At 31.6% G+C, this 26,738-nt stretch overlaps 2 protein-coding genes across 2 annotated transcripts in view; one reads left to right on the top strand and one right to left on the bottom strand.

Annotated features, from left to right (window-relative positions):
• Window positions 1-20,571, top strand: part of LOC108912648 (endoribonuclease Dicer) — a 33,073-nt gene extending 12,502 nt beyond the window's left edge. Inside the window, exons 7-11 of the mRNA XM_018717953.2 lie at window positions 5,526-5,738; window positions 9,879-11,775; window positions 15,930-16,489; window positions 18,754-18,938; window positions 19,558-20,571. Of these exons, the coding sequence (XP_018573469.1) occupies window positions 5,526-5,738; window positions 9,879-11,775; window positions 15,930-16,489; window positions 18,754-18,938; window positions 19,558-19,708 (3,006 nt within the window). The 3' untranslated portion in view covers window positions 19,709-20,571. The remainder of the gene's footprint in view (window positions 1-5,525; window positions 5,739-9,878; window positions 11,776-15,929; window positions 16,490-18,753; window positions 18,939-19,557) is intronic.
• A 3,645-nt stretch (window positions 20,572-24,216) lies between these two features.
• LOC108912644 (microfibrillar-associated protein 1) lies at window positions 24,217-26,588 on the bottom strand. The gene is made up of 4 exons (XM_018717945.1): window positions 26,425-26,588; window positions 26,064-26,372; window positions 25,793-26,005; window positions 24,217-25,030 (listed from the first exon to the last, which is right to left on the bottom strand). The coding sequence occupies exons 1-4, from the start codon at window positions 26,492-26,494 to the stop codon at window positions 24,291-24,293; spliced, it is 1,332 nt and encodes a 443-aa protein (XP_018573461.1). The 5' UTR covers window positions 26,495-26,588; the 3' UTR covers window positions 24,217-24,290.
• Window positions 26,589-26,738: the final 150 nt, after the last annotated feature.

The raw sequence follows: 26,738 nt of genomic DNA on the forward strand, positions 1-26,738 counted from the left end.
TAATATTAATATTAATATTAATATTAATAATAATATTAATATTAATAATAATAATAATAAATAATATTAATAATAATAATAAGCATTTATTCATGCCAGCCTTTACAGGATATGAAACGTCAGTAGGAACACAGTAGAATAAAAATTGAAATACAATATAAAAAGTTTGTTTTAACGATTGTCATAATTGTAAAATTCCTGCAAACTATAAAAACAGTTCTGTAAGAGGAATGAGCAAAGCTATCCTTACGAAATTTATTAATGTTTCCTTCTTCTCATATCAGTGTCGGTTAATTATTAAATATCTCCACAGAGATAGAAAGGCCCTTTCTTATACATAGTTAAATTAAATTTATTTATCAGTACGTTGTATTTCCCTCTTATATTATGATTATGAACATTGTCATGCCTGGGAAACAATTCACCATTCATTTTGATAAAAACACTTGCCTCATATATGACGCATGGAAGTGATAAAATTTTATCTCTTATCAGTGTGGGGCAACATAACTCCAAGGGTTTCAAAGAAAATATTAACCGAATGATTTTTTTTTGGTATATAAATACTCTTTGAAAGTCACAACTATATCCCCAGTAAATTATTAAATATTTCATATGAGAGTAAGCCAGTGCAAAATATATATTTAGTAAATATTGTCTATTCATACAACTCTTCAGATTTCTTATGGCAAAAAAGGTTGATTTCATTTTGTTTAATATATGGTTAATATGGTTGCTCCAGTTAAGATGTTCATCTATATATAATCCTAAGAATTTAGTAGTGTCAACATTATCAACAAAGTTATTCATTTTTCCTAAAATGTTTGGATTTTCGCGCCTTTTGTGAAAAAATATGTATCTAGTTTTGGTGGAGTTAATAATAACTATAAGCTTATTATTAGACCACCATCCATAAAATTGTAGAAGAGTCAAACTTACTTTCTTTTGCAGTTCATCAGGTGATGAAGCAGTAATGCAGATTGTTATATCATCCGCATATAATACAACGTTGACATTCTCTGTGAAAGACTGATCAATGTCATTAACAAACAAAATAAAAAGTAATGGAGCTAAGACACTCCCTTGTGGAACTCCTAGGTTAATTAGTTCTAGATTTGAAAAATGATAGTTTATTTTTACTACGATTTTTCGGTCTGACAGAAAGGAGTAGATCCAATCGTTTATCGATTGCCTTGTACCCAAATTAATTAACTTTCTTATTTAAAAAATCCTTGCTGACACAATCAAAAGCTTTTGTGAGGTCGAAAAAAGAGTTATCATATATAGGTTTTTATCCACTGAATCGTAAATGTGGTTTATTAATGAAAATGCGGCCGTGTTTGTTAAATATTTAGGTCGAAAACCGTGTTGATTGCTATTTAAAAGACATTTTTTATTGATAAAATTATAAATCCAACTATGTACTATTTTCTCAAAAAGTTTTGAGAAACAGGATAATAAAGTTTTCAATAAGATCGGCTTCTTCGTTTTTGTAAAGTGGTATTATGTTTGAGATTTTAAGAGCATCTGGAAAAATTCCAGACCGAATTGACAAATTAAATACAAAACATAAAGGGTGTACTATATATTGAGAAATATACAGGGTGATTCAGTCATAATGTCATTAATTTTAAGAGCAGATAGAGAAAAATGAGTATAATACGATGGCGTGATTAAAAAAAAATTTAAATGCATATTTAAGCTGAAAAAAAATATTTTCAAATCATTATTTAACCCCCTTTTCAGGCTGTTACTGACCGGCTGACGTCACAATATTATGCACGGCTACGATATGAACCTATGAACAACGCGCCCTAGATGCAACGTTGCCATATTTATATATTTTCGCTCATATAAAGACAATAAATAAACGGTTTTGCTCACGTCAACCAATAATAATTTAAAATGCTATAAATTATTTTTTATTTATGCAATCAACATATTAAATTGTTATTGTTGCCCAGCAAGAACCTCGAGGTCTGAGCATGCCTTGCCAAAAATCAGTTTTTATTAGCATCATAATTTTAATATTTTAACAACATTTGCTGTAAGCCCGAAGGGGAAGGTTTTCAAACAATTCTACTAAAAATTAGTAACGCGGCCCATTCAGATGTTCAGGTAGAAAATGCGGCCCAATTAAACGATCGCCATTGACATTGACACCGAATCTCCTCTGAAAGCTATACCACCGACGAGTAGTGTGCGGGTAGTAGTGTGTTTCATCTGACCAAATGTGACTATTATGGCTGCAAAGAAATTAGCTGTTTCACTTTAAATAAGATTTAATATTGAAGTTACAAAACCCCAAAAGTTCAAATAATTTAAATTTCATTTCATAACCATTTCAATTTCGTTACAGAAATAATGTCATAAAAAACCAACACTCACTAGATAAATTATAAAGAGAGGATAAATTGTATGCAGTATTTAAATATTGACTGCAATTAGAAGAGAGACTTGTATATTCCATAAAAAAACAATGGGACGGAGACAAATAAACAACTCGGTACGTCGTGTTTCCGACCTAGGGTAACCTGTGGTTCAGTAACCTTTTAACCCAGTTTTAATTTGCACACGTGCACCATATAGTCCAGGAGCCAGATGTGCAAACAACTTATTCTTAAATATTTGACCTCTTGAATCCAAAGAAACTTGGTCGCAAAGCCTGAAAGTGGTCAGTTTAATTGTTATCAACAAATTAAATGTTTAAATGGCTGTAAAAAGTTTATTTTTATAGCTAGTACAATTTATTCGCTAATAGTTACGTTTTCTCATAACAAATATGTATTTTTTTGGAAATTAAAAAAAATTAACTTTAACCAAAGTTATTGCAAATTTAGTGCAAATTTCTTACATTTTCCGTCTCCGTGCGCACTAATTTTACCATATCTGGTTCTAAGTTCCATTTATTTATTAATTTATTTAATAATTAATGGCATCTTAGAAAGTTGTGAAATTTCAACGAAAATGCCGGTTTTAATTGTTTATAAGGTTTTTTTTATTATTCAACTTCGACGAAAAGCCAAAAAAGTTACCGGATATTGTTCTTTGCATTCTAACAATCAAGCAAGGCATGAAATCATTGTTAGGATGCGAGGAACAATAACCGGTAACTTTTTTGGCTTTTCATAAAAATTGAATAACAAAAAAAGTTTTATAAACCAATAAAGCCAACATTTTCGTTGAAATTCCACAACTTTCTAAGCTGCCATTAATTTTTAAATAAATTAATTAATCAATGGAACTTACCTATCTTGTAAAATAAAGTTTAAGTTTTAAAATGAGATGTGCGTCTCAATCCGTCCAATTGAACCAGAGATATGGTAAAATTGGTGCGCGCAGAGACGGAAAATGTAATATATTTGCACTAAATTTGCAATAACTTTGGTTAAAGTTAATCTTTTTTTAATTTTCAAAAAAATATATGTTTGTTGTGAGAAAACGTAATAATTAACAGATAAAAAATTGTACTAGCTATAAAAATAAACTTTTTACAGCCATTTAAACATTCAATTTGTTAACAACAATTAAACTGACCACTTTCAGGCTTTGCCACCAAGTTTTTTGGTTTCGAGAAGTCAAAATACTTAAAAATAAGTTATTTGCAGCCGTGGAATTCTGTTTGGCTACGGAAACCTATCTGGCCCCTAGCCCCTAGACTAATACGAGTGTAGTAGCAAAAAGTTGTCGGTCTTTTATCAAAGGAAAATCGTATCAACAAATTTAATTTAAAATCTAAAATACCGGCTGTTTTCGTAGTAGCTGTAGTCGCCCAGGTGCATCGAGTGTACGAAGTGGTCGGTTATATGTCAAATACTAACCTGGCGAGCTTGAACCTGAACTTGGCAACGCTGTTCCTTTAGCCGACAACTGTTCGTGACATTACGTTACAAAATTTTCCGAGCATCCGGGCATCGGCAGGGCAGCCCTCGTAGCGGGAGTTATGGGTTGATTTCCTTCATTTTTAAAAGTCGAGTAAAAAATTTTTTTTTCCGATTTTCTGTCTTTATTAAGCCTTCCGAATACGTGGTTAAAATTAATGACATTATGACTGAATCACCCTGTATTTTAAGACTTTTATTGGTAGGCTGTCGGGCCCCCTTGAAGACTTATTTTTCATTTGTGACCGATGATTTTCAATTTCTTCTACAGTTATATCATGGAAAAAGATTGAGGCCAAACAATGTTTGCGATTTGAACAGAGATTACTCAGGGAGGCAGAGTATATTCCATTTAACGAGTTTTGCGCTACCTTTGAAAAGTAGGTGCAGAAAGTATTACATATTTCAAACTGATCTGTGATTACATTGTTGTCTTTTGTTATTTGAGTTATATTAGTAATATTCCGGGTTCTATCGACGAATCTTTTAGTTTGTTCTGATAAGAAATTTTGTTTTTTTGCCTTGAGAGTTACAGAATAATTTTGTTTTGCTTCCTTATATTCTAATATTGTTGGATCTTTCAAATTTTTTAATAGCCAGTACAAATTTTTTAAGTTTTGACTCTTCTATGATTGTTCCGTCAAGCCATTTATTATTCTTTTCACCATAATATAAATATTAAAAAAACTCTTTGTCACCCTAATAGTAAATAAAAAGAGGACAGTGGTATGAGATTTTAGTTGAACTTGTCTGCCAAATTCATTTTTATTTTATATTTCTTTTAATTTCCAATGATTTCATGCAAAAATAAAGTTTTTTGTCAAATTATTTCATTTTCTGTTAATATCTGAAACCCCATTGTTAAATAATGCAATCATCAAAGAATCCTGTATGCTTGCTGTTCCATATTATCACTTTTGACAAACAGATATTTTTGTATCTACATTTTGTTTGTTTCATCAGGTAGCATCATTTCTCGTATGAAATTAATAAATATTGACAGAAAAAATGTATATACAGTATGTCCGCGGATTATCTTATTCGTTTTTCAAGCAAAAACTTTTATCAATAATGACTTTTTTTCGTAACTTGCAAAATAGGGTATGTTTACTCTTACGCAAAATAAGATTTCCCTCCCTGTACAACAAAATTGAAGTTCATCATGGTGATTCGCATTTTCTAAACAAGCAAAAACTTTCATCATGAATGCCTTTTTTTTATATCTCACTTTTTGGTCCATTTGTCCTCTTGTAAACTCAACCCGCAGACAGACTGTATAAACGTTAAACTTTTAGAAAAACTGAAACTTTGAAAGGACAATGTCAAAAGATTTGAACATGAGTAGATCGATTATAACTGTTTGTCTATCTGAAAAAAAAATTTTGCCCTTTTTATTAGCATATTTTTTATTCTATTTTAAATGTATTAAGCATTTAAATTTTAAAAAATAAATAATCTTATGAAATGAAGTCAAACTATGTTCTTTGATACCAGAAATCTAATTTTTTCTTTTGTGTTTCTAACGATTTTAGCATAGTTAATTATTATCTTGTTAATTATTATCGATGTAGTCTTTTTATCTCTTATAGAACAAATAATGTGATTGCCAATGCTGTAATATATTTTTTTTAAATAATTTTTAAGGGGGATTACATGAAATGTATTAAATCAGCTAAGAGGGCAGCTGCTTTGAAAGCATGTATACTACTTCATAAAATAGGTGAATTAAACGATCACCTTTTACCCAGAAAAAACGAAGTTCCTGAGCAGGATGTCAGTTTTCTCTTCACTCATTACCCTAAAGTTAAGGAAGATAAAGCAGGTACAAGCAGAAATCGACGTTTGCATGAAAAGCAGGTAAGTTTAAAACTAATTTTCATATTTTTTTTACTTATATGTCTTGTTTTTAACAAGTTCTAGTATTAATCAAAATCTTTACTGCTGTATAATCTGCATAATCTCTCTTTATTTATTTTGCCATCTCCAAAAAAATTTAAAAATTAATTTGTTTTTATGATAGTTTTTTTCTTTTGGTGTTTTTTTAAGTTATAGATTTATTTCTAAGTAAAAAAGGTAAGGTACAAATTTTTATTGAAATTCTATTTTTGGCCTATAAAGGCTTCTAAACAATATGTTTTTTTATTCATGTCTATTATTAGTTGAGTTTAACTAAATGTACCAGTTTATTATTATTGAAAAATTAATGATTATCGAACAGTAATAACAATATAAAGAATCAGTAACAAGTAGAAAGAATAAAATTACTAAAACAAAAAAAGAAAGTTCGTACTCAAAATCAGACATTAGACTTCTTTGTGGCTGTTCCTCTAAGGGCCGGTACTTTCAGTCTAGATTAAATACACCGTTAACTAATCGATCTATAAATTAATCCCAGTAAACTAACTCAAATTTAAAGGATATTGGATACTTTACGGTTTTTTCAAACACTAGGTTAGGTAAACTGGGTCTGAATTAGGATAGTAGGAAAGACGTACGTCGTACACAAATTTTAAATTTTATGTTATGATGCATGTCATATGTCATACATTCCTTGTCAAATCTACGATTTTTTAATTACTTTTGCGGTGTGTGTTGAGCTATAAAATGGATAACAAGAAAAAAAGGAGAACAAACTTTACTTAAGGACCCTATTCAGATTGCAAGAAGAAGAACAAAAAATAAAAATAGAAATATTGAAATCCGAACTGAATATGAAACTTAAACAAAGTTTGGGGCTATCTTAATTCTCATTAATAATAAATTATACACAAATCACGTGTTACTTTTGTGATAAGTAAATTATAATATAGTAATGTTAAGGGTTACATCATGTTATTATTAGCCGTTTTAAAACCGAATCTGGTATAAGATTCATATTTAACTTTTGGTAAATAAATTTTTCAAATTGACGTCTTATTTCATAGACAATATGTATAACAGTGATTGGATAACCACAAAGTAATACTTATAAAACAAAAACAGAAACACATATTTATTATACATCTAATGGTTTAATTAACAAGAAAAATAGCAAATATAAATAACTTAAGGTAGTGGAAGCAAGATTGTCCTGACAGTGTTTTTGATAAACCGAAATCTATTAAAAAATTGTTCTTCTGTACACTTTTCAAAATGGTTTATGCGTGTTTTTACTTCATATGTACGCAAATTATTCACGTAGTTTATCATTTCTTCATCGTTATCATCGAATAGCTCCTCCAATTCATTCAAATCCATTATTTTTAAAAACGTCAGTTATGTCAAAAGTATCAAAACCACGTTAATCAGGCGGTAATCGCGGATAGATGCTCCAATTAAATTTAACTACGGACACGCCCACTTTAACTCCTGGTTAATGGTTGACAGTGTTTGAAAGTAACCGAAACGAAGGGTTAAAGTTTAACCGAGGTTTATATTTATCTAATCTAGACTGAAAGTACCGGCCCTAAGCTTGTTTTTAGGGCAGTAAACTAGGGGTTAATTGTGTACCTTAATTAGGTACTCCAAAAATACTTTATGAGCAGGCCTGTCTAGAGGAGAAGAACCCACTTTGTGTAACTCCTCTTCACATGAGTAATGTGTCATTTTGTCACTGATTTCTTGTATTGTTATTATGTGTTGTTTTAAGTTTTTATATTTTAATGATAAAATGGTGTACTTTAATTTAATTGTGTATCACAAATTAACTGCTTAAAATATTTACCCGAATTAACAAGGATAGGAACGTCCTTTGTGAAGGCTGAAGATTTTGGTGGCTCCAATACGAGTCCTACCAATTTTTCACATAGTTGTTCTATGCATATATTAATTAACTGGGGTAATGTGTATATAATACATCACAGGAAATAAATATTTTCTTATTTAAAAAAAATATATGTAACAAAAAAACTAGTTTTCTCATATTTTTCTTAAAAAATATACACATTAAGAGATTAATAACCGAGATAATTATGTGAATAAAAAAATAAAATCTTTAGAAAAGATCTAACTTCAGTTTGACTAAAGTAGAGACTTACTCTGTAGTAGACAGCACACGCTACATAGTATTGAAATTTCAAGGAAAAAAAATCTTGCTCCCTGTATGAGAATCGATATTTCATTAAAATCATGATTATGAAGTGTTTAAGCTCAAAAAACATGACCCTTTAATTTTTTGAAAAGTTTGACTGAAATGAAGAAACAGTTTGCTAGATCGAGATGAAACTTCACAGGGTTCTTCTGGGTATATCGAACTGTAAAAGTCATGCTTAACATTAGTCATTTCGTGAATATTTCTAATTTAACTGTCAATTTTCTAAAAAACCATGAATTACCCTTTTTTTCCTGTTTTTTAAAACTCGTGTAAAAGATGAAAAGAAAAAAAAATTTTCAAAAAAGTTACGGCAGCATGTTATAGGAAATTTATTCCAGTTTTCGAAACTGCCCTTCAATTCTCTGTACGACCATTTCTCGCCGAGATATCGATGATTGAAAACAAAAGGATCCTTTTCCATTAAGAATCCGATATTTCGATGAAAAATGGTCGTATCGAAATTTAATTAAAAAGAAATTGAAGCTGAATAAACAAGCTATCTGGTCCATGCAATGCTGAACAAAATTTTTCCAAGTCCATTGCAAAATTTTTTTGTCGCGCTATTTGTTAGAATTGCATGATAACCGTAGCTCCTAAAAAATTCAACCGAAAGATCTAAAAACTAGAATCTTAGAGCTTCAAAATGCTTATTTTTAATTCCCGATACGATCATTTTTCACCGAAATACAGTCTGTCAAAAATAACGGAAAAAATTTGGAAATTCTTTTGACCCATTAATTGTTTGCATTAGTGTATATAATTAAAAAAAGCTATCATAAAAATCAGATTTGTTATTCATGAAAAATTCAATATTAGGGCCCAATTGTGTTTAAATAAATGTGACTTATACGTATTTAAACATATATCAGATTTGACAAATGAAAATGGATTAATTTTCAGAACTATTTTGCAGAGAAATAGTGATTTATAGTTTGTATTAATTTTAATTTTTCAGAGATTTTGCCAAAGTTAGGCAAAAATAGCTTAAGGAGGTTTATCGGGTATGCCTAAACTAAAGTGATAGTTTCTGTAGATTCGCTAGTGACTAAAGTAGTAAGCCTTTAGATTTGGCAATGTTGCACTTGGCTGGCGCGCTCGATCATTCTGTTTGTTTGGATGCCTAAGCTTGAAATATACATCATATGTCACACCTGCGAATTTCAAATAATACGCTACGTCGAGAACCGCGGCGTTGCCGCTATCACGCATATGGAGGTTAAGTTAGTCAACGACAGCAATTTGCAGGAGAATTATTATAAATTATGTATCTTACAAGTACCTAATCGATTTCTATAACGTTGACATTCTCTGTGAAAGACTGATTCATGTCATTAACAAAGAAAATAAAAAGTAATGGAGATAACACACTCCCTTGTGGGACTCCTAGGTTAATTAGTTCTGGATTTGAAAAATGATCGTTTATTTTTACTACGATTGTTCGCTCTGACAGAAAGGAGTAGATCCAATCGTTTATCGGTTGCCTTATACCCACAATTAATTGACTTTCTTATTAAAAAATCCGAGCTGTCATATGGTTCCTTAGATATTGGAATCCTATTTATACAAGTTCCTGTGGAAACTGTTCGTCAATTGTTGCGCATTCTAAGTGGAAAGACCAAAAAAATCTGCATTTTCATAAGACTTCGTACTAAATCGTGAAAAATTATTTTATTAATATTTCGTCTCTTAGGTATCCAAACTACGAGTAGTCATAATTTTTTTTGAGGATTTTCTTCACATTAAGCTTATATTAATTTTTTTATGAATATTTGTCAATTCCAAATCAGATAAACCTCCTTATTAAAAATAACTCTTGACTGATAATTTTGCCAAAAGGTCAATTTAACTGATTTTAAAATTTTTTTCGTAGTTGCTAAAATATTCAAATAAAGGGACAAGAAAGAAATAATTAATCTGTATTTTAGGTAGCGTCATATATTCAAGGGCAGATACGACCAAACATTCCTCAGTTTCTTCACATAATTCATATAAAACCTCTTTTCACACGACGATCCCAAGATATTAATGAATCTACTATGTACGACATCTACACATCGTCTCTTTGTTTTGGAGTAATCACTCCGAAGCCACTTCCAGTTTTGTGTGATTTTCCGATATACGTCTCTTTGGGAACAATTAATGTAAACCTACAAGTGAATGCGAAACAAGTTACGCTCCACGAGGAAGAAATAGATTCCATCAAAAGGTTTCATCTTCTCATATTTGATGATGTACTTAAAATATTGCAATCATTTCTAATTTTTGATAACACCAAGGAGGCTGAAATGTTATTAGTTGTACCTGTAGATAAAATGACAGAAACGATCAACTTTGACGTTATTAAAACTTACAAAGATGTAAAAAATTTATTGGAATTAACTCGAGAAGAAAAACTAAATTTAGAGGTAACTCAAGAAACATTCTTAAGAACAATCGTTTCACCTTGGTATAGACGAGACCCTGCAACGTACATCGTTACAGAAGTTTCTTTAAACAAATGCGCGCTCTCCGAATTTCCAAATGAAGATTATGGAAGTTTTAAAGACTACTTTTATGAAAAACATAACCAGAAAATATTAAATACTCAGCTACCTTTGCTGTTTGTGAAAGGATTGACCAAGCGGTTGAACTTTATAAAACCAAAAGGTAAGGAAGGAAAACGAAAACGTGACAAAGTGTATGAAGAAATGACTGAATATTTGATACCGGAACTGGTTGTCAAACAAGAATTTCCAGCGTCTCTGTGGATCCTATCTAGTTTTTTGCCGACCATTTTATATAGAATAACTTATATACTACAGTTAGAAGAACTGCGTTGTAAAATTTCTAGAGAAACTGACCTGGGTCAAGAAATCATCAAACAGAGTGCTTTGCAACTGGATGAATACCTCTTGGACTATGTACCAAACATAGAAGATAAGTTACCTGAGAATATAATGATAATAGCTCCACCATTGGATGAAACACTTTTAAATTTGCCATCATCAATGCAGTACAACAAAGACTATGCTGCAAAAGTACTAGAGGCTGAGTATCCGTGGGATGACATCGAAGAGCCCAAAGATATTGAAAGAGATCTTAAAGTAACTCCCATGGATATTGAATATTATGAGAATTTCATATCCCAGCGTATAGATAAGAATAAAGTAAACCAAAATGAAAGTCCCAACAGAAAAAACCATAAGCAGCTGGCTCTAACTTATCATAAAAATTTTGTAGAGCGCCCTATCAAGTTGCTTGACAAACCTTTTACCAAAGATGGACCCGATCTTTCCGAGATGTACAGGGCCTTGACCGCAGCTAAAGCAAATGATATAGTTAACCTAGAACGCCTTGAAACATTAGGTGATTCCTTCTTAAAACTGATATCATCTGTTTATATATCTCTGCGTTTTCCATCTTACGACGAGGGAAAAGCGACCACCCTGAAAGGAAGATTAGTTAGTAATAAGAATTTGTATTATCTAGCTAAAAAGAGAAATCTGAGCGGTATAATGAAATTTAAAGAATTGGCCCCGAAAGAAGAGTGGTTACCACCTGCATTTAAAATACCACAGGAAATGCTGAAAAGAATTCATTCCAACGAACTTTCAGTCAATGCACTATTCAATCTAACAATTCCCATTGAGGAACAAGTTTCTGGTCGTTTGAGTCAAGATACTATTAATCAGATATTAGAAGAGGAATATCCACCCGAGGAAAATGAGAGTTCTTATTCTAATATGGCAACATTTTTGAAATGCCAGTATATTGGAGATAAACACGTCGCCGATGTTGTGGAGTCCCTCTTAGGTGCATATTTTAAACATAATGGATTCATAGGTACGTATTATTAACAGAATTACCTTTGAGATAAGTATATTTGAAGAAATAAACAAGATTTCTTGTAAATATCTATACAGTGTGTAAGATAAATTTATAAGATTTGATATAATGTGATATACAGTGTCCACAGATGGAATTTAATTGAAGGAAAACTATTTTATTTTACATTTTATGAAAAAAAGTAATTTTTGTTAAAAAACCTACTTGTGCTCAAACGTAATGGGACGTTGAATAAGCTCTCGCTGTTTTCCAATAGATGGCATTAACAAAACTGCGAATGTGTAGTTTAAGGTGGTAACACACCTGTAAAGAAGTACTATAAGCAAGCTTGAAATTTAGTATATCTTATTATCAAAAGCAATTAGATTGGATGTCCTACGAGGTGAAGCTGAGAGACATCGAACGATATCTTTGCATGTGTGAACTGCTGCTTCAAAGGTTGTTTGCATCGTATCCTAACTGGCGATGAAAAATGGATATGCTACTACAATTCTAAGTGTAGAAAATCGTGGGCGAAGTCTGGCCATACATCAACGTCGTCGGTAAAGCCGAATCCCACGGTTCCAAACTTCTGCCCTGCATTTGGTGGGATCAGCTAAGTGTAGTTTATTATGAGCTGCTCAAATCAAATGAAACCATCACGAGTGATTGATATTGACTCTAGTTAATGCGTTTAAGCCGAGCATTTAAAAAACCGCTGCTATACAAGCAGAGACATGATAAAGTTATTTTGGAGCACGATGACACTCGCTCACATGTTCAAAACCGGTGAGAACCCACTTGGAAATGGGAAGTTCTACCCCACCCACCATGTTCACCAGACATTACCTCTTCCGATTATCACTTTTTACGATTAATGGCATGTAGCCAGAAGCAACACTTCCATTCTTATGAAGATGTCAAAAATAGTCTCAAAAAAGTAGTGGCTAACAATGGCCAATGCTTTCAGTGACATGTTTTTTAATAATTTTTTTAAATAAAGCATTAATTTTCATGAAAAAACAGCAAGAACTTATTCAACGTCTCATTACAAAAATGTAGTTTTTATTGGGTCAACACATTCTTTATAAAAAAAATTACTGAAATATACAGGGTGCCCTCTTTTTCTTGTTTGTAACTTTGATAAATGATAGAACATGAAAAAAATAACACTAGGTACGTTTTCGTACAACTTAAAAAATAAATTTACTTTATTCTCAACTACAACAATATCTTATGGAATGATACATATTTTTTGTTCAAACTTGGTACACAACAATCATAATGAAAGACTACTATTTTGCAGCATCAGATTTTTATTCAATTTAATATATGCTCGAAATGATATTCGTCTCAATATAACGACAAATTAGAGTGTCATTATTTATTTCATCACAAAATGTTTAAATACAATTCATTCAAAAGATCTCCAAATAAAAAATCTACTGGATTGAGGTTGGGTGATTGAACAGGCCAAACGACTAGATCTTGTTGACCAATCCATCCATTTATTCTATTATTGAGTGATATTTCCTCCTATTTCGTAATGATTAGTTTCCAAAAATTCTAGCATTCTGACTGTCTGGGAAAATGTTAGATCCAAAGATACTATTGTTGTAAGTTCCAACCCACACATTGACACTGAATTCTTCCTGGAAATTTTAAGGGGGGTTTTCATAAGCCCACAAATGTAAATTGTGAGAATAACTCCCTGTCGAGTAAAATGAGCTTCATAGTATTTACTGGAGGAAGTGTTCATTGTTATTCAAAGAATTAACGACTACATAATTCTAATGTTCGTTATCTCGTGGTTGCGAGGTATATTAAGAATACGCTGCTAACTAGTTTCATCAAATAGTCGAACAACACATACCGTTCTATCTTGTACTACAGCGTTATTATTTCTAATTTGTTCTTTCCTACGAGCTGGACTATTTTAGAAAAAAGATAAATTCTACTGAATACTCGGTTTCCATTACAAAATCCATAAACGAAATGAATATTTGTGTATTCTTGGTTAGTAAATCTAAAAGTAATTTTCTAATTTACTTCAACAAACAGATTTGGCATAATATTTATAAGATGTGTTGTTAAAACGGTTAAATTTGAAACACCTACTTAGTCCTATAATTTTTAAGCGAGGTATATGTAATTATTGTAATTCCATTAGCTTTAGGAAGTTCAAGTGAACAGAACGTCATAAGTACCCCACTGCTTTTAGTTTTTCATATCAAGATATTAGTCTTTCATTAAGATTGTTCAGAGTTAAATGCCTTGTATTAAGAAAATGTGGTATTTTAGAGAAAATGTAGGGAAATCCCCTAATATTTTTTCTTACTCTATCCTTAACCAAAGTTATGAATGAAAAGAGGGAAATCCTGTAATAGTTGCTTAATTTTTATAATGCATGAATGCACTATTTCAGTTACAAAACTTATTAAATAGTCGATTCCTTTTCAACATTTAAAAAGTACAGACCGTCTCCAGATCTTCAACTATTGATGATAATGAGGAATTTTAAATTTATTTTAGAGAATGATTCTGTTAAAAAATAATCTGCCACATATTTTATTACTGAAAAATTAATTATACTGTTACGAACAAAAGAAATCTATGTAAATAAAGTCTTTTTTGTATGTAAGACATCAAAAAAAAAATCCTTTTTTTGTGAAAACTAGTAAGCAATGTACCTATTGTCTGAATTGTTAAAAAAACATTTCATTTTAAAAATATATTGAAAATATCAATAAAATCTTTTAACATGTATATCGGGTGTTTCACGTCAACGGGCACAGTGGGCTGCCCAGAATAAAAATGCATCAATATTGACGTTCGACGTGTCAAAAGATTCGTATTTAAAAACTCTATCGAATGCCGTCTGGTGATTTTAAAAAAACATCATGGCGGTTTCAATATGGCGTCCGCAATCATGGAAAATTCTGTTTAATCAGCAATATTGATAGATAAGAAACATAAAAATACTGTATTGTAGACTGAATCACCATATCTATACGTTTTTGGGGTTGCTGATTTCGAATTCAATATTCATTAAACCCCATCTGGTCACTGTTCGTCCCTAACCTTAAAAATACTTCAAATCGTTGAAGTAATGCGTTTCTACGATGAGTAACTCAGTCTAACTACCACAATTTATGTTTTCGGGATCGCTGAAACCAATTCTGATATCAATATAACTTCAACTAGTCAGAGTTCGTGCCTAACCTCAAAAAAGTAGCGCAATTGCTAAGATTACACTTTTTTACATTTTAACTCGTTGTGACCTTGACTGACCTCAAGGTCAAAGTTATGATCACATTCGGATGTAATATTTTCTGCTGAATATTTCCAAGGTTGAAAATATTAGAAATTTAAATTGAATATATTTTCCAAAAAAAAATAAAATCAGATTGAGTATATAACAATATCAATTTAACCATTTATTAGTAACTGCAGATTTTAAATAAAGAATCTTTTGTGCCAAAAGGCACAATCATTCGAGAGATTTCATAATTTATTTGAGCCTAACCAGTAATATCTCGCACTGAGAAAGTGGATAATCGTTCGTGACTTCATTGTGGCATCCCGAGTTAACATCTCGAAATCTTTTATAAATTTCTCTTCTCTAAACTTAAACAGGATGTTAATGCTAGCTCTTTTATGTTTTATGTATTCATCGTCCATAGATATATAAGAAATCATACCATATATGGATATTTTACCACTTACCTTGTTATTGAGGATGTCCAGTTGATCAAAATTTAGAGAACACTCATAGATTCTTTTAGTTTTCTTCTTTCTCTAACATTTTTTTTGTTATTCCGTTGAATAACATGACTACTCTAAGAGAATTAAACGAATCCGCGATTATTTTGTTGAATGGTGATAAATGTTTACCTATTGCTTCCTATTCTTTCTAAATTTTGATAAATGTTGGTTGAACCTCAACCACAAGATAAGTACTAATAAAATAAATATTGCATGGTGATATCTTTGAAGAAGACAGATAAACAAAACAAAAAATTTGACCCATTAATTCTGAGTACATTTTGAAAATGAAAAGTGAAACAATTTTCATTTTCAAAGATCTTAGCAAAAATATCTTGCAACATGTTTATAGAAATAAATAATATTTCTTTATACAAAAAAATAATCATCTAAATACTACTTCTTAGGAGGAATAAAATTTGTTGAATGGATGGGGATAATTCCAGCAACAGAAAATATTGAAAATCTTCTCAAAGCCCCTGCTCCAGATCCAATTATAGATAAGAGGGCATCTTTACATAAAATAAACTTTCACATACCATGTTGGCAGGAGATTGAGGATATATTGGGCTATCAATTTAAAAATAGAGCGTATCTGTTACAAGCTCTGACACATTCCTCATATACACAGAATAGAGTAACACTTTCATATGAAAAACTAGAATTCCTCGGAGACGCCATACTGGATTTTCTGATAACATGCTATATTTATGAATCATGTGGTTCTTTAAACCCGGGCGAACTGACAGATTTGAGATCGGCACTTGTGAATAATAACACCTTCGCTAGTTTAGTTGTCAGATGTGGCTTTCATAAATTTTTATTGATGATGAATTCAAAACTTCAAGGACACATCGATAAGTTTGTGGACTATTTAAAGGTGAAGAATTATCAAATTGATGATGAAGTTCTGATTCTGTTGGAAGAAGGCGAGTTGGTTCTAGCTGAATATGTCGATGTTCCAAAGGTAAGATTATGTACTGATATATAGAGATTGTCTATAAAATATGTGCACACAAGCTAAGAATATTAGTCACATGCTATGATAGACAAAAAAGTTAAATATTTGCTTATAAATGTACTTGTCTTCGTAAAAAAATTACTTATAAAATAGGTGTACAAGCCATTGTACAGAAACATATGAAGCTCAAATATTTCTTTTAAATGAACTTTAAATGCGCATATTTGAAACTTTATCGTACCAGTAACACTATTTGTTATATTGAATTCACTTAATTATCTCTTAATTAACATTGAAAAAAGAGCGCATTGTAATTTTGCACAATTGATTTTTATTTTTTACACAATAATTTTTTAATAATTAAAAAAATCAGGTCAGTACAGAATATGATAATACTAGGGTTGCCTTTTATACCAGGTGTCCAGAAAGGGTGGGGGGTATTTGTATATGTGCTGTCCATGTAACGGCATGGTTGGGAGGGGTGCTTAAGCATGGGCTGTTCTGCTCTTTGGAGATTTAGTAACCATGGAAGCGTACCCGGAAGACCATTGTGGTGAGGGTTGCTTTCGTTGTACAGCAAAAATAAAACGCTCTCTCAACGGTACAAATAAACTATTTTTTATTGAAAATTAAGCTTGTGAAAAAAGACGTGTTGTTGGTTCGAGTGTTTGCTGGAGAGTTCTCCTTGGTGTGGAGTCGCTGGCAGAAGTACCTGGTCCTTGGCGCCAATCTGCCGGGGTTGTCTTCCGGGAACCCTGGTGCGTCCGGGGTGGCATCAAGATGGCGCTATTGACGCAACACTCAAAATGGGTCACTTGTGAACATGTGTACCCACAGTGCTTTTTAGCATACACGCCTATTATCGCAATGGTGATTCCATAGTGACAGCTCAACATTTATATAGTGCGGAATTTAATCTACGGAATGCACCGCAAGATGATACCATCAGAAAATGGATTCGAATGATTGAGAATACCGGTTCGAGTGTAAAAATTCATAATCAAGGTCTGTTCGAACCCAACACACAATTGAAGTGAGAGTTTCAGTGCATCAAAATCCGTCTCTAGGCAAACACAGTCAAGGATTTAACATTAAAAAATCATCGTTGCACAAGATTCTGAAGCAACATTTACATCTTACAGCCTACAAAATTCAGCTCGTTCAAGAACTAAAAGTTACCGACTATCCGCTCCAACTGAATTTTGCAAATGTTATGCTTCAACGCTTCCTAACGTTTGAAAACATTGTTTTGTGACGAAGCAAACTTTCACTTAAACGGGCACGTAAACAAACAGAACTGCCGCTACTGGGCCAACGAAAATCTAAGAGAGAAACATAAACGACCACTACATAGTCCAAAATTTATTGTCTGGGCTGCCATGTCTGGTGAAGGCATCATTGGGCCTTATTTTTTTGTAAACTGGCGAGGGAGAGCACTTACGGTAAACAGTGAACGGTATTGCAACATGTTAAGGAACTTTTTCGCTCCACAACTGCAGGAATTTGAAGGTTTTAATGTGGAAACATGGTTTCAACAAGATGGGGCCACTTGCCACCTCCAACCAATCGCTTAACTGGCCTCCAAGAAGCAACGATCTTACACCCCTAGATTATTTCTTATGGAGATGCCTTAAACAGAAAGTGTATGCAAATATACCACGAACTCTACTGCAATTGAAGCACAACATTCGCACCGAAATGGCCGCTCTTTCCAGAGAGATGTGTACACACGTGGCGTCTAATTTCCGTTTTCGATTAGAGGAGTGCCAGCAGCGTGAGGGTCAAAATTTGGACAACATAATCTTTGCCACTTAATTTTCCAAAACTTTCTCTACAAATTAATCCAAAAATAGAAAAATTAAGACTGAATTTGAATTTACAAATACCCCCTACCCTTTCTGGACACCTTGTATTTCTGGAATAGAGTACAGCTGTAATAAAACTGATATTTGACATCAAAGGGAATCTTCCTTTACAGATCCCATCAAAGATTTTGACAATTGTAGGAGTACAGCATACATGAAAATTTGCATGATTTAAATATTTTATTTCTTTTATTGGAATGGCCAGACAATTTTTTTCACAATTATTTATCTCTAATTGGAAAAATTGGAGTAAAATAATTCACTTAAATCCTTTACAGTCTCTTGCTGATGAGCTTTTTGAAATTTGAAGTCTATCTTGAGTACTTAATAAAAAATTGAATTCACATCCAATCTTTAAAAGACGAATCATCTTAAAAGTGAATGGATTTAACCTTTTTATTACAGATTCTTGGCGATATATTTGAAGCCCTAGCAGGAGCTGTCTATCTTGACAGTGGCAAAGATTTGAAGGTAGTCTGGAAAGTTTTCTACAAAATAATGTGGAAGGAAATCGATCTTTTCAGTAAAAATGTACCGAAGAATGTTGTGAGGCGATTATTTGAATGGCCTGGGACCTATCCAAAATTTGGGTAAGATATTTAGACATTCTGAACTACAATTGAGTTATAGATATTTAATATAAACAGAGTTAGAACTATTCAATAGTACAGGGTACATAACAAACTACTTGAAGCACTGGATAAATTAAAAAAATTGCATATTTTTCAGAAACTACTTGAAATTTGATATGAAATATTTCAACTAGTTCTTGAAATATAGATAAAAAAACTTGAAAAGACATTATTTATTTCTAGGCAAAACATCTTATTGAATACAATCATTACAGGAACTTACCATATTTGTAATTTTTTTATTAATTTAATTGTTTGAAAAACTAATGTGTATAAAACTATAAAACAAATCGACTGTCAGTCTAATTGTGAATTGCAACAAAGCAATTTCATAAACCTCAAATAAAAAATTACATTTAAACCCTGTGGTTGTTGAGTATAAAATTTCATAAAAGTGCGACATCTTAAAATTAAATAAAAAAAAAACTCTATTTCAAATATTTCACAATTTCCCTGTGATCCCCGTTAAATAGTTCTAATAATAAACCCCATTCTAAATGTGTAGAATTAATTACTTTCATATTTTCTATTTTTCTGTCATATCCAATTTTTATTAGCAATAAATATTTTGTTTTAGAAATATTATTGCCACAGAAAATAAAAAATGTATAATTCCTTTGGAATTTATGCTTAGCGGGAGGCAGAAACTTGTTCATGGCTGTGGTACCAATAAAACTATGGCTAAAAAAGCTGCTGCAAAACTAGCTTTAAGATTTTTAGAAAAGTAAAATGTATTGAATAAGAAAGCATTATATGTACAGAGTGTCCTAGATAGAATAAGATGAATTACAAATTGATCTTTGTCTAAAATGCGTTCTTTAAAAGGTACAGAACATTAAAATAGTATTTTGAAAATCATTTTTTCTAATATGTTCCATGATTTACGAGGTATTATCTTCTAATTTGACATGGATGTTATTTATGCCATTACAATTGTTGAGTATAATTGAAAAAACAAATGAAAAATTGGGTTGTCGTGACCCCTTATCTTCCTAATTTACGATTCTTCGGGTACCTACGCAGTTTCTTTGACGATGTTTTATCTGCCTTATAAATCTCTCATTTATGGTATGTATTTATTGCATAATTTTCTAGTTATATATCACTTTTTAAAGGAAGTATGTCCATCTAATAAATATTCTATTATATCCTGTTTTATTGATACATGCAAACTTTTTTTGTTATAGAACATCTTGTTTCCAAAGACATCTTGTGAGTGGTTGCACTTCACCTAAAAAAAACTTGTCTTTCTGATTTTTCCTCCACCCAAAACTTTTTTTATGTATTCTTCACATAATAAAACATTGTTTAGGACCATTTATCGTAAAATTGATTTTTTCAAAATTCTAGACTTAACAATAAATGAAAATTCGAAAAAAATTCAATGGGCATATCTATGAAAAGGGGGAGGATAAGGGGTCATGACAATTCTGTTTTTCATCTCTTTTTCAAACTGAATGAATTTCCAAAAAATCTACAATTACAATGGTATAAATAACATGCCTGTCAAAGTTAATATCTCGAAAATCATCAAAGATATTGAGGAAAAACAAATTTGAAAATTTTGAAGAAGTATGTTTACCTAAATCATTATATTTTGTTTAGAGTCTGTGATCTTTTCTGGGACACCCTTTATATGTATCAGGTTATTGATTATTAATAACATTCCATCCACTTTATTATTAAGATTGGGGAAAAACTGCTAAATATGAAAATTGTAACTATCAACTAGATAATTTCTATTATTGAATTTTGTATAGTGTTCTTCAAAAGTTTAACAAAATAATCTTAATTTTTTTAACGGAGCATGCTGTGTATATTATATTGTATTAGAATAAAATTATATATACCTAATCAGCGATACTTGTACCATATGATTGGCTTTCTATATTGATATTTTTTTCATCGTTTTCTTTTCGGCTTGAAACTCAATCTAACCTCTAACCACGTTGAAAAAACTCGTGCTCCCAATTTCTCCCTCACCTAAAACTTTTTTCCTTTATTCTTCACCTAATAAAATATTGTTTAAACCATTTATCTAAAAATTGGTTTTTCAAAATCCTAAAGTGGCTTTGCTCCTTAAGCACATTCTGCAGAAAATTTAATATAAAAAAAACTTGATAGCTACTATGAACTTTTCCACTTAGAATTTTTTTCTAAACTTAAAAATAAAAATGTTATTGTTGAGTGACATTTATAATGAATAACCTGGTGCATTAAGATTAAGAATTAAATATATTTATAGAAATTTTTTATTTCAAGTTTAAAGTTAATAAAATTAAGTGTTTTTTAAAAGCATTTGTTTTTATTGTATTTTCCTTCAACCACAAAGAAAATGCAAATGTTCATTTCTTAAAAATATACATTTTTTACTGTTGTAGGTGAAACGATTAGTTAATTTAAATCTTTAACTTGTTTTTCTTATTTAAATTTTAAATTTTGTTTTACATATTATGATGTCAATATGTGAAAAATGTAAAAAATCGTTAAATGTGTATCGGTACATTGATGGAGTGACATAACTGTTATCTTTTTCTGCACTGAATTTGTAGGTAGGATTCTATAAATCCAGTGATTCCATGTGGTTTAATAAAGGTCACTATTCTCTATAATAAAGAAACTATCCTATCTATCTTCACCTGTTTTGAAAACAAAGTTCTGCAAACAAAAAATGCGCAGACAACTTCCAAGATTTCTTGCGAGGTCCTGCAGATGTTGCTATTGCCGCCAGAATCGTCACAAAGGCATCCACGACGATGCATACAAGTGCGCGATCCAGCAAAAAGACACCAAGGAAATTCACTGGTTTTGAAAAATGTCACCAATGTTTCATAAGACAAAGCCGAATAAAACGATTGCCACCAAGAGTGCTCCGTTTCTTCAGACGATGACTCCCCAAGGCCGCTGAGACAGCTGTATTCACTGAGGACGTTTTTCCATTTCCAAAAATTTTGGAACTAAATCGGAACATATATCAGGCCACTTGAATCCACCCAGTCTGTGTGTGAAGAGCAACCCAGGTTTCCTGCAGTTATTTAACCAGAACATACTTACTGGCCAGAGCGAGTACTCCACCGACACTTAAGAATTCGTATTCCAACCACCGCACTACTTGCACTGTATTACCTTTAAGAAAATCAATAAAGCTCAGGAATTTGAACATGCATTTCAAGTTATAATTATTATCCAAAAAATTACCAACTCGAGCTCAACGCTCACATACACAGCTTAGATGCTGCAATATTTACAAACTCTTGAAGCTTAACGTACTGACCCTCTAAGGCAGCGGTCAGCAACTGGCGGACCGCGGAATGTAAAATACTGGACTGGCAAAAAATTTTTGAAAGTATAAATTAAGTACTCAAATTATTTAAAAAATTTTTTTTTTACATTTGAGTGTCACCCTTATCTTTTTTTCTAATATTTTATAATTGTGTAACTGATTTCAGTTCTTAATGGTTAGTAAGCAGATTAAATTTGAGTGCAAATTAAAATTAAAAAATTAGTAAGAAATATGAACTTTTTTTCTGGACCTCGTTAAAAATTTTCAAAAGTATCTTAACCCCACCTAAAATTACTTGCCGACCCCTGCTCTAAGGAAGTCATACACTATAGTGCTTATAACCGGGGCAGACAGTGATTTTCAAAGGGAAATGCTAGAGATAGTTGGGAACCTCTCATCGGCGAGTAGTCGATTAACGTCCCAGCACCGCAGGTCAAAACGGACCCAGACAGAACCACTATGAGGATTTATCACCCTCTAAATATGCAAGGGGAGATGATGGTAGGTCAACTCCACCGCAAGTTAATCACACCGAATAAAATAAGTGTTATGACCTGAACGTGAGGCTATTCCATTGTGTAAAACTTTTAAAAAAATAATTTCACTGAAGATGCTGACAGTGAAAAGCGGTGAAAAGTTTGAAAGCATTGGGTACAATCACTTACAGAGACCACTACGGGACGTCTGAGCAGACAATTGTTTGAGGAGTGGTTCCATCCGTAGGGTCTCTAGAATCAACAAGAACCAAAATGAACATCAGGGTGTTCTGATAGGGGATCCATCTCCACAGAACCTAGCCCGAGAACAACAAGGGCATCTGTTGCCTGATATTGTAAAATCGTACTCTGTGAAAATTTTAATTTTCAGTAGGTTGGTACATTCTGTAACAGGCAAGCTCGATTATAATTTGGTTAAAAAATAACAGTTTAAGAATGACCATCAAGTACAAATAAAACAAATAAAAAATGATATAATATTGCGGATTACTGAAAACTAACATGTGTACCTTTGGTTGAATACCACTTTAATAGATGTCGTACAACACAAAAGAGGCATCTAAGGGAAAATCCGCAAAGAACATTAATGGATGTACACACTAAATTGCTAAAAAAATGTTTGAGGACCAAATGTTAAAAGCTTCATATTTATATATGTATACAGGGTGTTCTAATTAAAACCTTCCACCTGGAAAATATTGAGAAAAAAACAAAAAACCTGAAACGTCAATTTTCTTTTCAAAGAAGATAAGTTTTTGTCTTGTTTTATTGTAATGAGTGGTGGTAATAGTTTAAATAACTAAATGGATTTAACGGGGTCTAACGACACATATAGTGTACGATAATTCAATAAACAAAGAAATCTAAATAAAAAATTTAAATAAATTTGAAACGAATATACTGAAGATGAATTTTTTGAGACAAAACGAGAGTATTGGGGGTCATGAAGGTTTGCAAAAAATGTAATAAAATTTCCAGGGTCGTATTTAAAAAAAAATTAAGATGATGGTCTTGGAAAGACGAAATTTTACGTATAAAAATTGATTATGCCATTCGATAGAGGGCAAACAGTGGCTATGAGAAAGTGTTCTTCTTTTTTCAATATCACCTCAAACAAGGCTGAATTGAAACAAAAACGGATTTCCAAGATTTCGGTTTTTTTCAAATATTTTGAAAACTAATGTTAGCCTTGATTTTTTAGAGGCATAATGTTGGTCCCCTGATTATGCAACTTTGCCCCCATTTAAGCTACTTCGTACTTCTTAGCGTTTCCGAGATCCCTGTAGTGAGACACGAATTTGTAACAGCCTGTATGTATATATATAAAAACTGTCATGTTACATTTACCGACAATCTAAACAATAAAAACCATTTGCTTTGTATTTTTTCAAGAAATAGTTCTCACAATTTAAAGGTAAAGTAAGGTTATAAAATAAAAATTTTTTTATTTATAGAAAATTAGTATTAATGTAAAATATTAATATAATTACATTTACCCATAAATACATTATTCTTACATAACGAGGAAAATTATTGTGTCTTTCTCTTTTTCAGTGATGGTTTATCGAAAACTGGTTTTATACCACCTGCTTGTTGAGAGTGGAATTTTAAATTCTGTGCATTTTCTGTTGACCACGGTGAATCAAACTGTGTGGTATCTTGATCCACCAAATGGGTATATTTTGTTCTACCTGATCTACCAAAGTTTTTCACTTGCATAACTTTGGGAAGAATAGTTTTATCAAAATGATCTTCCAACGTAGCTTGTGCAAAATCTCTTTTATAGACGTCATCTTCTCTATCAAGATAAAATGCTCCCCTATGGTAATATTTCTGTAAAAACTTGTATTTTCCCTTGACTGCTTTATTTGTGACAAGTTTAGGATTTAGTCTTTGCTGTACTCTTCTATCTTCCTCCGTCATATTTCTTAATCTTTCTATTTCCATTTTTTCTTTTTCCAATGCTTCTCTTTCTTCTCTGTCTCTTTTAATTCTTTTTAGTTCCCTTAGTTTCCAGGCTTCATATTCGACTTCATCATTTTCATCATCTGTACATACATCGTTAATGTTTGGTTCATTATTTTCTTTATCTTTTGCCTGCTGTTCTTTTCTGATAGTTTCTTCTACCAATCGTAATGTTTGCCTTCGTCTTTCTTCTGCTTGTCGCTGAGTTTCCTCCTCAAGTTTTTTCTGTTTCTGTGCTTCTTTTTCTTTCTCAATAATTGTTATCCTATCCCTTTTCCTAACAAATATAGGTTTTAATCTAGGGCCTGTGAAAAATAAAAAACAAATTTAAGTTCTTTGTCAATCTCACGTATTGTCGAATTTTATGGATATTCAAGGTGTTACGTTACAATGTGTCAAATGGGGGTATTAATATTGTTGATTTAAATGTATTGAATTGCAAGATGACTACAATTAATAATAAAATAAAATTCTCAAGTATTTTTTTGCTCTTTACCAGGTCAAGAACTTGTCAAACGACTTCGGTATAATTTACATTGCCAAAATGATAAAAAAATAAGTTGTCCCATAATTTTGAAAGATATAACCAAAATACCTCATTAGTTAGCTGAAACATAATTTGTTTTTCATTAAGTTTGCTCATGTATTATGTACACAAAATTTCATGTCAATATCTCCATTTATTTTGAAGATCTCAAGACCTCAAAACCATGTCTCAAAAATAAAGGTTTCAAAGGTAAATTTGTCACTTTTGCCACATTTCAGTGTTACACCCTGTAATTTGTTAATGATTTCAATAATACACTTAAAGCTTTGCATGTTAAGAGGGTGAAAGATACAATACTTTGAACTTGAAAAACTATAAATCAGAATATATAAAATTTTGTTGCATTTATAAAAGTTAGATCACAAATATTAGGTATAAATGTATCATACAGAGCAGAAATAGGAATAGGATATTCAATTATCTCAATTAACCTTAAATGAATAGTGTTCAGAATTATTATAGCTGAGATCTTAAACAAAATGAAACCAACAAATAATCGCAATTAACAGAAGATATTTACCCGTTTCTTCTTCAGAATCTGTGTATTCCTCATATTCTGAGGATTCTTCAGAATCAGTTTCCAATTTTTCTTCCTCTTTCACCATAAATTCTTCTTCTTGTTTATTTAGCATTCGCTGTTTTAAAAGGTCTCTTTTTTTTTCTATTTCATTGTCACTAAGTTCTGCTTCAGACTCATCATCATCTGGAGCAGCTTCAAGTGTATGTTTGTACTCTATAAGAAGAAAAAATGTATAATTAGCAATATTAATTAATGATATAAGACGAGGTACCTGATAAATGAATTTCTTCCGTTTCCTCGTCTTCTGAAGATTCTAATACCTCAGGTTCTAAAATATGTCTTCGCCTTTCAGGTCTCACTTCTGTATCAGTTTCTGCAATCTTTAATCTTCTTAAACGTGGATCATTGAGTTCATCATCGCTTTTATGCGGTTCAGGTGAAGGAGCAGGAGGATTCTGATTTCTTCGCTCCAAAAAGTCATCCTCATCACTATCACTGTCTGAACGCGCATCTTGAGCATAATCTGGTCTCTTTCCTGATACGTATCTATGTACTTTTACTTTTTGCATAGATATTTCGCCTAAAATATAAAATATTAACTTCGTTCACTATTTCATATTAGTACATATTACCTTTTTCATTTCTCACAGGCACAGCACCTGCTGTGCTCTGTATTGCATAAGTAGATTGCGGATTCATCATCTCGATCTCGATATTTTTCTTTACAGGGAATTAATTATGAAGTTTATTGACAATAAACAAAATATTTCATCAAATAAAGACGACAACTGTCAGTTTCTTCATAACCTAATAAATTCAGGAATGCCAACATTACTCAAATAAGTAAACGAATTATGAGCTGCTTTCGATTTGTATCCGATGGTTAGTCCTACTCATATATGTAATATTACATATATGGTTCTACTGGATTTTTATATTTAATTTT

Source organism: Anoplophora glabripennis, unplaced genomic scaffold, assembly GCF_000390285.2.
Source record: "Anoplophora glabripennis isolate ALB-LARVAE unplaced genomic scaffold, Agla_2.0 scaffold547, whole genome shotgun sequence".
In the NCBI taxonomy this organism is placed as follows: domain Eukaryota; kingdom Metazoa; phylum Arthropoda; class Insecta; order Coleoptera; family Cerambycidae; genus Anoplophora; species Anoplophora glabripennis.